The sequence below is a fragment of the Mus pahari genome, chromosome X, assembly GCF_900095145.1.
Source record: "Mus pahari chromosome X, PAHARI_EIJ_v1.1, whole genome shotgun sequence".
In the NCBI taxonomy this organism is placed as follows: Eukaryota; Metazoa; Chordata; class Mammalia; order Rodentia; family Muridae; genus Mus; species Mus pahari.
In genome coordinates, this window is record NC_034613.1 from 12864528 (window position 1) to 12877497 (window position 12970).

The 12970-nt window shown below is 44.4% G+C and overlaps 2 protein-coding genes and 1 pseudogene across 4 annotated transcripts in view; 1 reads left to right on the plus strand and 2 right to left on the minus strand.

Moving 5' to 3' along the window:
- Positions 1-4530: 4530 nt before the first annotated feature.
- LOC115063254 lies at positions 4531-4703 on the minus strand (annotated as a pseudogene).
- Positions 4704-5315: 612 nt separating this feature from the next.
- Positions 5316-7623, minus strand: Ndufb11 (NADH:ubiquinone oxidoreductase subunit B11). Its single transcript, XM_021188852.2, has 3 exons — positions 7049-7623; positions 5686-5816; positions 5316-5509 (listed from the first exon to the last, which is right to left on the minus strand). Exons 1-3 carry the CDS (start codon positions 7247-7249, stop codon positions 5386-5388), a joined length of 456 nt encoding a protein of 151 aa, XP_021044511.1. The 5' UTR covers positions 7250-7623; the 3' UTR covers positions 5316-5385.
- Rbm10 (RNA binding motif protein 10) overlaps positions 7465-12970 on the plus strand; it is a 32010-nt gene continuing 26504 nt past the window's right edge. Inside the window, exons 1-2 of one of the 3 annotated variants that reach the window (XM_021188851.2) lie at positions 7465-8055; positions 9998-10138. In XM_021188851.2, the coding sequence (XP_021044510.1) occupies positions 10122-10138 (17 nt within the window). In that variant the 5' untranslated portion in view covers positions 7465-8055; positions 9998-10121. The remainder of the gene's footprint in view (positions 8056-9997; positions 10139-12970) is intronic. The other 2 variants (XM_021188850.2, XM_021188849.2) reach the window with 2 other exon arrangements.

Below are 12970 nucleotides of genomic sequence, written 5' to 3' on the forward strand. Positions count from 1 at the left end.
GGCCAGCCTGGTCTACAAAGTGAGTTCCAGGACAGTCAACCCCCCCCCAAAAAAAAAAAGAATAGAACTCAAGTCCTCTGGAAGAGCAGAGCCATCTCTCCAGGCCCAGAAACCAACTCTTTCACCTTTTCACCCTCAAACCATTCTGATAGCTTTTTCAGTATGAACAACACTCTCCTTGAGATCCTGAATGACCTGGAGATGCAGGTGCATGCGGTCTGCCTTCTAGGCTGCATGCATCTTTAAGAAGCAACCTCTAGTTCTTCTGCTTCAATCATTGGTCTGCCGGAACACTTTGCATATAGTTTTAGGCTCCAGGGCACGAGTCTCCAGCACCTTGTGAAGTAGTCAGACCACATCAAATCATGCCTGGCCAAGGAGCACTTGGAGAACAGGGGGAAACCTTATGCCGCCTTCAATATCACAGTATGGCAGCTGAAAACTAAACAGACCCACAGATGAAGTTCCCCAACTCCCAGTCTCCTAATTTGTGATCACACTTCTCTTGTCACTGCCTCTCACCAACCCCGGTTTGCCTTAGCAAACAAGGCTTGGCTCTGAACTCTGAACTAGGGGCTTCAGGGCATGAAGAAAGAACAGATATACGTACAATAAGCTGGAACCAAGTGGGAATCTAGCTGCTGCTGTAGGGAAACCTCAGTGTGTTTGTTAGATACAGCATAAGGAGAAGGGGCTAGCTAGTCTCATTAAGAGGTCTCTATAGGTAAGCAATCTCAGGCTGTAAAATTCCTAGAGAAGGAAGGTGCAAGTTGCTAGTCTTTGCACACAATGATCAACCATTCATAAACCCTCATACTCAGACTTCCAGGAAAGCTTTTCTATCTCTCTTGAGCCAAGCCCATATGGATAATGGCTTTGCAAATTTACCATGGGCCAACTGGTCTCAGAGTTCTGAACAGTACATGCCTATGTCAACTGTACAAGCTCAGACTTCACTCACTCAGGGCTTCCTCCTCTCCCACAACCTGGTCTTTATAGGATTCCTATGTAGTCTCAGAACTGTGTGGGCTTTTTCTGGAGCTTTGTGGAGGCCATAACATCATAAAAGACTCCATTCCCATTCTTGTTTCCTGGGGAGAAGGGTCATCAACACTGAGATGAAGCACTTTGACACAAATTACGAAGCAAAACCAAAGTCTTTTGGATCAGAAAAGAAAAAGAAGAAGAATGTTCACAGAAGCATAGCACTTGCCTAGCATATAAGAGGCCTTTGGCTCCATTTTCAGCACAGAATTAATTACTTGTAACACATACGCACAAATGCTAACTCAAATGGCAATAACACTTGCATGGACAGAGTATAATCTCTTTGTACAGTGAAATAGAATATAGCAATGAGGGAAAGAAGACTAATGTATGTAGCAACATAAATAGATCCCACAAACACTGCATTGTAGACAGTGATCACAAAATGTGACCCTATTTATAGGAAGTTCAAAACCAGACAAAGTTGCCTACAATTTAGAAATCAGGAGAGTGGACCTGCAAGGAGGCTCAGCAAGCAAAAGCGCTTGCCATGCAAACCTGCTGGCAATCTGAGTTCACTCCCTGGAACCCACGGTGAAAGGAGAGAATCAATTCAAAAAAGTTGTCCTCTGACCTCCACATTCCAGCCATGACATGTATGCATGTGCTCACACTCACAGACTTGTACACACATACACACACATACATACATCATTATCACTATCATAGTAATAAGTCAACTTCATATTGATTCTTTATCTGAGAACTAATCACATAAGTCATCTTCATATTGATTCTTTATCTGAGAACTAATCACATAGGGATATCTAATTGGTAAAAAGAAAATGAGTGGGGACTGGACAGATGGCTTAGCGGTTAAGAGCACTGACTGCCCTTCCAAAGGTCCTGAGTTCAATTCCCAGCAACCACATGGTGGCTCACAACCATATATAATAGGATCTGATGCCCTTTTCTGGTGTGTCTGAAGACAGTTACAATGTACTCATATAAATACAATAAATAAATCTTTAAAAAAAAAGAAAGAAAATGAGCAGCCGGGCAGTGGTGGCACACACCTTTAATCCTAGCACTTGGGAGGCAGGGCAGAGGCAGGTGGATTTCTGAGTTCAAGGCCAGCCTGGTCTCCAGAGTGAGTTCCAGGACACAGAGAAATCCAGTCTCAAAAACAAAAACAAAAACAAAAAACAAAAAACAAAAAACAAAAAACAAGAAAGAAAGGAAGGAAGGAAGGAAGGAAAGAAAGAAAGAAAGAAAGAAAGAAAGAAAGAAAGAAAGAAAGAAAGAAAGAAAGAAAATGAGCTTTGTATATCTATTTTTTCTCTACATTAAATTTCCTTTTTTAATTTTACTGAGCCTGGATAGTGTCACACTGTAATTCCAGTACTTAAGAGGCTGAGGCAAGAAGATCTCATAATTCAAGGTCAGACTGAGCTACACAGTGAAAACTCGCCTTGACAAACTGTTTCTGCTGGAGCTGGAGAGATAGGTCAGGAGTTAAAAGCACTGGCTACCCTTCCAGAGGACCCAGGTTTGACTCCCCATGTTAGGAGGTAGTTTCTTGAGTTCAGCCCTCTCAGGAACAAATTCCACCTTGCTGGCAGGATCAAAACCGAGTTCATGTTCCCAGACCCTGGAACCCAACTCCTGTCCTGCTTCTTCAGGTGTTTCCTGTTTGCCTGTTAACCAGTAAAGGTTGTAAAAAGGGAAGGTGCTGTTATCCCGTTATCTAAACTAAAGCATGCAAGTCATGAATGTGTTGCTTGACTACTTAATTGACTACATGCTGCTTGACCATTTCTTTGTTTCCTTATCACTCTAAATTCCAGGCTTATAGTCCAAGAGCGGAGTTGACTGCAAAAGTTGACTCAAGGACCCTGAGACCAGATAAAGCCTTGTTTAACCCCTCGTGTCAAAATATGGTTGGTCAATGCAACAGCCCACCCCAATCCCCCTTGCTTTGTGTTCCCATCCTATAAAAATGTTATACAATTTCCCTGATTGGACTCGGTTCAGATACTGAACTGGCCACCTGCCTGAATGCTCAGAAAATAAAGCTTTCATTTTTAAGCTTCACTATCTGAAGTGCGTTTTTCTCAGCTCACAACCCTCTGTAACTCCAGCCCCAGGGGATCTGACACCCACTTCCCATTCTCTTTGAGCACCAAAGAAGAATGTGGTGCACAGACACACATACGAGCAAAACATTCATATACTTAAAAAAGTTTACTGAGGCCGGGCATGGTGGCACACGCCTTTAATCACAGCACTTGGGAGGCAGAGGCAGGCGGATTTCTGAGTTCGAGGCCAGCCTGGTCTACAGAGTGAGTTCCAGGACAGCCAGGGCTACACAGAGAAACCCTGTCTCGAAAAACCAAAAAAAAAAAAAAAAAAAAAAAAGTTTACTGAGAAAAATTGCACTTTGAGCATGCTTGTGGACGTTGTACATCGTGGTGCGGAGCCTAGTGCGCACCACGTGTACAACGTCCACAAGCAGCCTGGCTGTCCTGGAACTCACTTTGTAGACCAGGCTGGCCTTGAACTCAGAAATCCACCTGCCTCTGCCTCCCAAGTGCTGGGATCAAAGGTGTGCAGCACCACTGCGCAGCTGTCTCACTATTTTTAAGCTAACCAAATTGGTTAGGCAGGCTGGCTTGTGAGCACCAGAAATCCACCTTGCTATCTCTAAGATTATAAGTGTATTAGTCAGGGTTCTCTAGAGTCACAGAACTTACGGATAGTCTCTATATAGTAAAGGAATTTATTGATGACTTACAGTCTGCAGTCCAAATCCCAACAATGGTTCAGTAGTAGCTGTGAATGGAAGTCCAAGGGTCTTATATGGTCCCCAGAAGAAAGTGTAGCCTAGATTAAAGGTGTGCCACCACACCTTTAATCCCAGATGACCTTGGACTCGGAGATCTCCCTGTCTTCTGGATTCAATCACCACCGTGTCTCAAGATCTCCATACCAAGATCCAGATCAAAACTTCTATCTCCCAGCCTCCAGATTAGGTTCACTGGTGAGCCTTCCAATTCTGGATTGTAGTTCATTTCAAATATAGTCAAGTTGACAACCAGGAATAGCCACTACAATAAGTGTATGCTATCATGCTCAGGCTTTTAAACCTGGGTTCTAGGTATTGAACTCAGATTCTTGTGCTTGAATGTCAAGTACTTTACCAACTGAACCTTGTATCTCTCCAACTCTGTTTAATTCAGGGGCCCAAAACAGACATCGCAGCTGGGCTATAATTAATAAGAGGAAGTGATCTTTGCAGCCAGAATAGAAGGGCCTAGGGCATGGATTTTAGGATTTAGTTGAAGTGTAACTTCTAGATTTTAGGATTTAAGTATAGCCAGAGTGAAAATTTCTCAAGGGCCAAGAGCTTGATGAAGTAGGGCTTGGGAAAATGGAAGGCATTCATTTTTGATATATAAACCAGAAAGGCATAGATTGATGTCACTTATACAAGATGGAACATACCAATTTTTTAATGCCCCCCACCCCCCACCCCACCCATGCAATGAATGCACCATTCCTAATCCTGTAATACCAGATTCAGGCATGGCGTGGACAGAGCAAGCCATTCCATCTCCCTGATCCAAAAAAAAAAATCATTTGCTATATTTTCCTCACATAAAAGACATGTCAGATAGATATAGCACTTTATCTTAGCCAAAAGGCTGAGAAGTGTTGGTGGACCAAATGTTCAAGCACACACTATGCTAAGCACTGCTTTGCATAGAATGTATCTGAACACATGTCCCTCTAGAATTTCATATCTTCTCCATCCAGAAGAGCCTCCAACATTTATAAGACAGTGGTTCTCAATCTGTGGGTTTCAACCCCTTTGGCAACCCTCTATCTCCGAAAATATTTACATTACGATGATTGTTAACAGTAGCAAGATTACAGTTACAAAGTAGCAATGAGAATAATTTTATGGCTGGGGGTTCACAACATAAGGAACTATATTGAAGGGTCTTAGCATAAGATAGGTTGAGAACCACTGCTTGAAGCAGCCCAGGTTACTGTACTGAAGACTGAAGTGCCAGACATCTTTTTTGAAACCTTGACTATACAGACCAGATGTGCTTCTGATGACTTTAGCCCTAGCTACTACCTAATAGCAACCACCTGAGATTCAAGAGGAGCCACATATCCACAGGGTCATGGAATACAGTACTAAGCCACCAAACCTTAGTGTTACACAGCAATCGACAAGAAAGGCAGCAGTGGCCCTTGAAAGCTTGTCACACACTCTCTCATATATCCTCTTCCACAACAAAAGCAACAGTAGCCAATCATACTTTCAATTCCTTTAATAAGGTGTTCTGAGGAACCAGGAAATAACAGGCAGCCCTGCTCGGTGATTCATCAGTCATCTTCTGGTAACTGGATCTTGCTGGGATCGAAGTAGTTGGATTCCATGATGGGAAGGCCATTGACTTCTCGGTATTTCACAAGTCTCTCAGCTTCCCGGCGGGCCCACTCTTGCATCCTAGAAGCATCAACAAGTGTGGTGTGATGTGAGGGAACCTTACTAGACAGAAGTTCCCAACCTCAGCACCCTATCCCCCACCAGTACAGGGTAAGAATTCTGGCCAGAGACTCCTCCAACCTCTCTAGCTTTGCCTCTGCCCCTTCCCACTCAACTTTCTTAGAAAACCCCTATACCTGTAATCAGGCAAATAAGCCACAAAGGTGGTACCAAAGACCAGGACGATGGAGAAACCAAAGAAGAAGACAGCTCGCATATTCCAGACGTCCACCACGGGGTCACTATCATAGCCGTGAAAGTCAGGGTTCTGAGGAGAAGAAGAGGTCAATGAGGGCTTCCTGCCGCTCCATAAAGCTATATTCTGGCCTTGCATGACCTGGTCTCTAATCTGCCCTCTAATCTCTAACCAATCTCTTATCCCTGATTAAAATCCTTTCTCTACTTTTAGGATACATGAAATTCCTTCCCACCACAGGGCTTTGACATTTGCTGCTCTCAAGGCCTAGAAAGCTCTTCTTCCAAATCTAATCACCACTGAATCCATCACCATCTACCTCCTCATGCAAGATTTTGACTCTCTTCCCAAATGAATAATTGGCCTCGCCTACTTGTTTGGGAGTACTCACCCTGTCTTTTAAGCTTCATCCTTGGAAAGTGCTATTTGTAAAGGTTAAAAAATGTTTGGATATTGGCAATTTCCTATGGGTCCACTTATTGTATAGGATCCTATATAATTTAAGATCTTCAACCAGATGTTAATGTTGAATATACTAGGCCTTTTCAAATACACAAACCTCACAATATCCTCAGTAAAGTGGAAATGGCAATAATAAACACCTTCTAATTCTGAGTACTTCTGAAGTGGCAAGAGCTGCTGTGACCATTCTGACTCATCATATGAAGCAGGTGTATTTTTCTTAGCTTTCCTATTACTTTTCTCACTTTACAAAGAAACCGTGACACCAAGAGATTAATTAAATTACTTGTCCAAGGTCATAGAAGTCAATAATTTTCAACCCAGGATGTCTGACTCCAGAATCTCTGCTATCCATAAAGCACAGGAATTCAGTCCTAAATTCAAATATCAGCTCCACTACCTACTCAAGCTGTGATCTTGGGCTAGCAACTTGTGTTCTAGTATCCTCATCTATGTTACTGTAACAGTTACAGTGCCTACTTCAAAATCCCGCTACTTTAGAATTTAGATGAGTACATAGATACAAAGTGTCTAGCACAGCCTGGCATTTCGCAAGTGTTACCTTAGTATTACTCTAGTTATAATGTTTCTAACATGCTTTGGTTGCTGCTCTCTTTCAGTGTGATTTCTGACTACAAATAAGGCAAATCCCGCTTCGCGTCTTAGGCTGAAAATATCAAAACAAAACAACAACAAAAGAGAAAAACAAGCTAGGCAAAATTCCTGAATATTCGAAGATTTTGTCCACTGCGCATCTCAGGCCAGAGAGTGTCCGCTTTGACACCGGTTTCCTTGTTCCAGATTGGCCCCTTCAGCGTCCGGTTTCCCCACCTCCCTCTCACCTTCGCGTAGACGTTTTCGTCCTCGGGTTCTGGGTCCTCCTGCCACAGCATGGTCGGTTCTCGTTGCCGCTTTTTCTCCACACCGGAGGGGGCGATTACAGCCCTGGAGGACTCCCAGCGAACGCGGGCAGCCGGGAGCCCTCTCATCGCCCCTGTTGCTGACAGGCAGCGAGTATACAAGCTTAACAGCCGGGCCGCCATGACTGCTTGTACTGGGGAGTCCGGGGGTGGGGTGGATGAGGGGGTGGGGAGGGGGAGGGAGACGGAAATACGATGTGCGCAGCTGCGGAGGATCCCAGCGCGATTTTTGTCGCTCCGCCCTCACCTCGCTAAATAGATCCCCGGCCTAAGTTTGTTTACGAGTTCGACGAGGTGTGGACTCTATTTTACCTCCCACGCTGTGTCGCTACCGAATCAACGTTCTCATTTCTCTTAGTCGGGGAGAGATTGGTTTTTGAGAGGTCTGCTCATTTTCTTCCTAAGAAGAAAGCGGTGACATCTAGACGCCCCTGTAGGGAAAGAGGTGGAGCTTCTACTTGTCTTTCAACTTCAAAGGACAGCAAGCTTCTAAAGAGCGGGCCTTATAGGGGTAGCCAATAGCTACTCTTTTTTCTGGACTCCTGGGCCGTTCTCACGGGGAATGGGGAGGTAGCATATGCTTGCCAATCAGAGAATGCCAGGGCCAGCCAATGGTGACCGGCAACCAATCGTCAAGGCCGGCCAGAGCGCGCTCCCTTAGTAGGTGGATGGTGGTCGGAGCGCCGGCTCTCTTCTCGTCGCCATTTTGTGTTGGTGACTGTGGCCGGCTAGGAGGAGGTGGCACTGAGTTTCCTTGGGAGGGCAACGCATCGGGCGCGTCTCCCCTCCCCCTTTCCTCTTTTTTGCCCCCAGTCTTGGACTTGGTAGTTGCATGCATTGGCTCCCATTTGAACTAACAGTTCTGAAGGAGGTGGTGGCGGGCGGAGGTGATGCCTGGGAGCCCTCCCTTGACAGCCCGGGCCGAGAAGGTGAGCGCCGTTGCGGGTCGTGGGGACCGAGGTAAAGGAGCTGGGCGCTTGGGAGGGGGAGAGGGCCGGTGTGCATAGAAGAGGCACGGGGACGGACTGTACCCTCGGAGTTCGCACAGAGCGGAGGGATGCCCGCACAGCCTGCACCTGAGCGGGGGTATGGTCCCCCACCCCAGCTTTTTCTTATGAAAGCAAAAGCGCGTGCGCAATTGGGACGCGGGATGGGTGCACGCGGGTTGGGGGAAGGGAGAGACAGATGGGAGTGGGGTACTGTGACTTACTGTATTTGCCCACCGAACTTTTTATCTTTTGAAACGCGCGTGTTTGCGACTTTGCGGGGGTGTTCTTAGAGGAGGGGGTGTGCTGACTGCCGTTGTTACTTAACTATCCACAGGGAAATACTCTGGCTGCGGCCTCTATTCATTTATGTGGTGGCGATGGGGGTGTCAAGCGCGGAGAAAGAAAGTGAATATGGTTTTTATCCTTGGGGTCTGTATCTGACCTCTGATCCTTATCAGGAAGCAGTCTTGTTACTGATCGACCCCAACCTAGTTAGTTTGGGGCGGGGGTTCAGAGAATATATATCCGGCTTTTCTTCTTTGGGGAGTTGTGTCTCTAACGCTGAGGTCTATATGTTCAAAGGGAAATCCGTTTAATTGTGTCTCTTATAGGTATCCTGTGATCGTGGCCCTTGGTTGTTTGGGAGCTTGTCTGTAACTTTGTTTCTTTTCTGTGCTGTGTGTGTGCAACAATATTAAACTCATTTTTTTGCCATAGAGCATGTTGTGTCGGGTTCTCACCCACTGGGGTTCCTGGTTGTGATTCTTTTCCCCATCTGGGAGAAATTAACTGATCCCTGAGGTGGAAGAGAAAATAGGTACTTAGAGGAAAAACGTGTACTTAAGAGAAAAGGTGTGGTGGCAACCTACTGTTGGGCAAGTACTATACCTGCCTAGCTTTACTTGGTTCCTGTACAAATGGGTGGCAGCTAAAGATTCAGGGGTAATTCTGATCTCTGGTTGGGTCATAACACTCTCAGGTCTTGTAATTCTCATGGCAGTCCCAAAAGTTGGGTGAAGTAACTGTTCCGTTTCACTCAGTAGAACAAGATGTTTTGGAACCACTTGGGAAAGAGGCCCCTTTTGCCTCTGGAAAGCTTAGTTAGCCTAAGCTCTCTGGGGAGAGATCCACCTAGAGACCTGACTGCACATTAGGGCTGAGCTACTTGCTGTGTTGAGGACCAGAACTGTGTTGACCAAAAAGCCCAGGGAGGTGGCAGCTGTCTTGATGCCAAGTTAGCTGCCCCCCTCCAAAAGCTTTTCAGGGTTTCTGACTGCCTAGTTGGCATCTTGTTGGGAGGTTGAAATAATACTCTGACCCTTGGAAAGGAGTCTGAGATTCCTTCTGTTGTGAAGTCTTTTGCTACTGTTTTGTCTTTTGGAGTTTTGCTAGTTTTTGTGATGCTGGGGATGGGACCTCAGGGCCTTGAAGGTGCTGGGCAAGTGTTCTACCCTCAATTATACCCCATCCAATTATTGTGAAAGTCTTATTTCTGTGACTAATGTGTCTAATGTAGGCAAATCATTTAGCACTTGGCCTTCCCTTCCCAGCAACCAGCCATGGGCTTTACATTTGTCTACCAGTCTAAGAATGCAAAGCCTTGGTCATATAGCCTGTGGTCCCACCAAATCTCTATAAGATATCTTTGATGAGGGCTTTGCTGTTTTCTAGAGTAGTGGAGTCTTGCCTCTTGCTTATGGGGCAAGAAAAGGAGAGCCAAGTAGGGGTTGTCTTCCTAAACTGTTGCACAGGAGCACAAGGAAGTGGAAAACAATGTCCTTGGGTTATAGGACAGTAGGGAATCATATCAATGACTGTCTCCTCAAGGAGGCCCTCTCTGCTCCAACTGCCTTGACTCCTTTCTTCCTTCCATTCTCTGTAGAGTCTCTGCAGGAGGTATCACCCAGACTGGCAGATCATGCTGGCAGCAACAGGAGTGGCTGAGAAGTGAAAGGAGCCAGCTACTGAGGAGGGGCCCCAGCAGCTCCTAAAAATCCTATCAGGACATGGAGTATGAAAGACGGTGAGTTATCCCCTCCCTCCTCTCCCAAACACTATAGGTATATCCCCATGTGAGCACTGATCTAGGATGATGCTGAAGGGCGCTTCTAGGCAGAAGAAACAACACAGCAAAGAAGTGGACTCTTCAGCACATGTGTATCTGTGCTCTGAGAATGCAGAGGTGAATGAGACATAATGACTGTAGGTCTCCCCTGTAAGAGACTATCTTGCTATGTATAGTGTTACATGGAAGACCACATAGTTTACAGGTGATTACCAAACAGCCTGATGAGTACCATGACTGGATGTGAGGGTGGGTTTTTTTTTTAGTATGAGTGTGGCGGCCAAAGAGTGGTGCCAGGTGTCTACCTCAATTGCTCCTCCATCTTATTTTTTGAGACTGGGTCTTTCATTGAACCCAGAGTTCACAGCTTTAGCTATACTGGCTGGCCAGCAAGCCTGAGGGAGCCTCCTTTTTCTACCTCGTCAGCACTGGGATTACAGGCATGTGCTACACCTGGTGTTTTTATATGGGCACTGGATAATCAAGCTTATGCCCTCATATACCACAAGCAGTTTACTGATTGAGGCATCTTCCAGGCCTGATTTTTTTTTTGTCTTGAGACAGTTTCTCTTTATAGTCCATACTGGCCAACTTATGGTTCTGCTGCCTGAGCTTCCTAAGAGCTGGGGTGACAGGTGTTCCACTACACCCAGTTCATACAGAGTGCTTTGCTTTTATTTTGAGATGGATCTTGTTTGTTATCTAAGTTGGTCTCAAAATCCTGGGCTCCAGTTCTACTTCTTCCTGAGTAGTTGAGCAAAACGGGATGTGACATCTCATGGTATATATAGTTTTGTTTTGCTTTTCAGCTAGTTTTGTTTTACTCTTAAGCTCTGATACAAAAAAATTAGTATACTTGGTAAAATTTAGAGATATTGAGTGTAAGTATCAGATCCTTTAGCACTCTGGTAGGTTCCTGCCCCGGGTGATTCTGAAATAAGTGACTTATCTACCATATTTTAAGAGAGCCCAGAAAGGCAAACCAAACTCTTACAGAAAAGTCTTAATAAATTTGCTGGACATGGTAGTGTGTACTTGTAATCCTGGCACTTGGAGGTGGAGGCAGGAGGATCAGGAATTCAAAGTCCACTTGTGCTACTTGAGATCCCATCTTGAAAAAAAAACCAGTCAATAAATTTATAAAATATTGGAGAGAAAGCAGGTTTGGAAATGTCTTTGTTGGCCCAAGGAGGAAGGTACTAGGGGTTAAACCTAGGGCCTTGCACTACTCAGCAAGTGCTGTACCCTTGTAAGCAAGTGCTTTGCTATTTTATACCTTTACATTTTACTCTGAGATAGACTCTAAATTTTCCAGGTTGTTCTTGTACTCAATCTGTAGCCCACACCAGATTTGCAACTGTCCTATGTCAGTCTCTTGAGTATCTAGGTTTACAGGCCTATCTATACCACTGGACCCAGCTTATAAATGCCATTTTACTTATTTATTTTATGTGTATGAATGTTCGGCTGCATGAATGTCTTTGCATCACACATTATTGGTGCCTACCATTGGATCCCCTGGAACTGGAGTTATGGATAGTTTTGAGTGAGCCACCGTGTAGATGCTAAAAATCAAACCCGTTCTCTGGAAAAGCAGTCCAGTACTCTTTAACTGTTAAGCCATCTCTCCAACCATATTTACTTATTTTTGAGTTAAGGTTTCACTATGTAGTCTATGTCTCCCCCACCCCATCTCAACCTTCCAGGTGTGGGACTAGCATATGCTTCCAAGGCTGGCATTGACTTCCTTTTAAAACTGTCTTGACAGTGGTAGAACTCTTACTTAGCATGTGTGAAGTGTTAGGGTCAATACAGTACTCCCTTAGGGAAAGATTGATTTGATTGTAGACCATAATCATTATAAGTAATGTGTAATTGAGCTTCAAGTAGTTATGCTTTGACATTTGTTGCCAAATAAAGACTTCTTTTTAAAGATTTATTTATTTTATTTATATGAGTACACTGTTACTCTCTTCAGACACACCAGAAGAGGACATCTGATCCCATTACAGATGGTTATGAGCCACCATGTGGTTGCTGGGATTTGAACTCAGGACCTCTTGAAGATCAGTTAGTGCTCTTAACTGCTGAGCTATCTCTCCAGCCTAAGACATTCTTTTTTGTTTGTTTGTTTTTAAATAATGCATAGGTTTAAGTTAATCACACTTTCCAGTTCTACAAAGGTCTTAATCACAGGTTATCACAAGGCCTCCTCTTGCCACGTTTATTTTTTTCCATTTATTCCCAATTTCCACCTTTGTAGGCAGCAGCTCTGTTGTACTTAATTTGTATTCTTTTAAATAGTGTTGTCTCAAGTATCTGTTTTCAGTTCTCATAAACAACAGAGTGCTACAGTCTTTCTTTTGTTTCCTGAACTCCATATTACTCAGCACTGGATTTTTGGGTGTCTCTATTGCCATTTGGATATTAATGTTTCATCTCTTAACTGTTGCCAAGGGCACCATGAGCTATGTCTGTTATGTTTTACTTAATAGTATGTGACTACCAAGAGTAGATAATGCTCTTTTGTTATTGTTGAGACAGGATCTCACACTATAATTTATGCTGGCCTGAAACTCACCATAGCCCATACTGACCTGAGTCTGGTGGCAATTTTCCTGCTTCAGCCTCCTCACTACCTGTTTTTAACAAGTTCTTAACTTCCTTGCTTTTTTTTTTTTTTTTTTTTTTTTTTGAGATAGTCTTACCTTGATCCTCTCACTGTCATGGAACTCGTTATGTTATGTAGACCAGACTGGCCTCTAACTCACAGACATCCACCTCTCAAGT

Bases quoted from the DNA above. Each gene is read 5' to 3' on its own strand.
- Ndufb11 (XM_021188852.2), bottom strand. From the start codon at position 7,249: ATGGCGGCCCGGCTGTTAAGCTTGTATACTCGCTGCCTGTCAGCAACA. The intron at 5,817-7,048 runs GTGAGAGGGAGG...TCTTCTCCTCAG, and splicing joins ACGAAAACGTCTACGCGAAG to AACCCTGACTTTCACGGCTA. The intron at 5,510-5,685 runs GTATAGGGGTTT...TGATGCTTCTAG, and splicing joins GCTTATTTGCCTGATTACAG to GATGCAAGAGTGGGCCCGCC.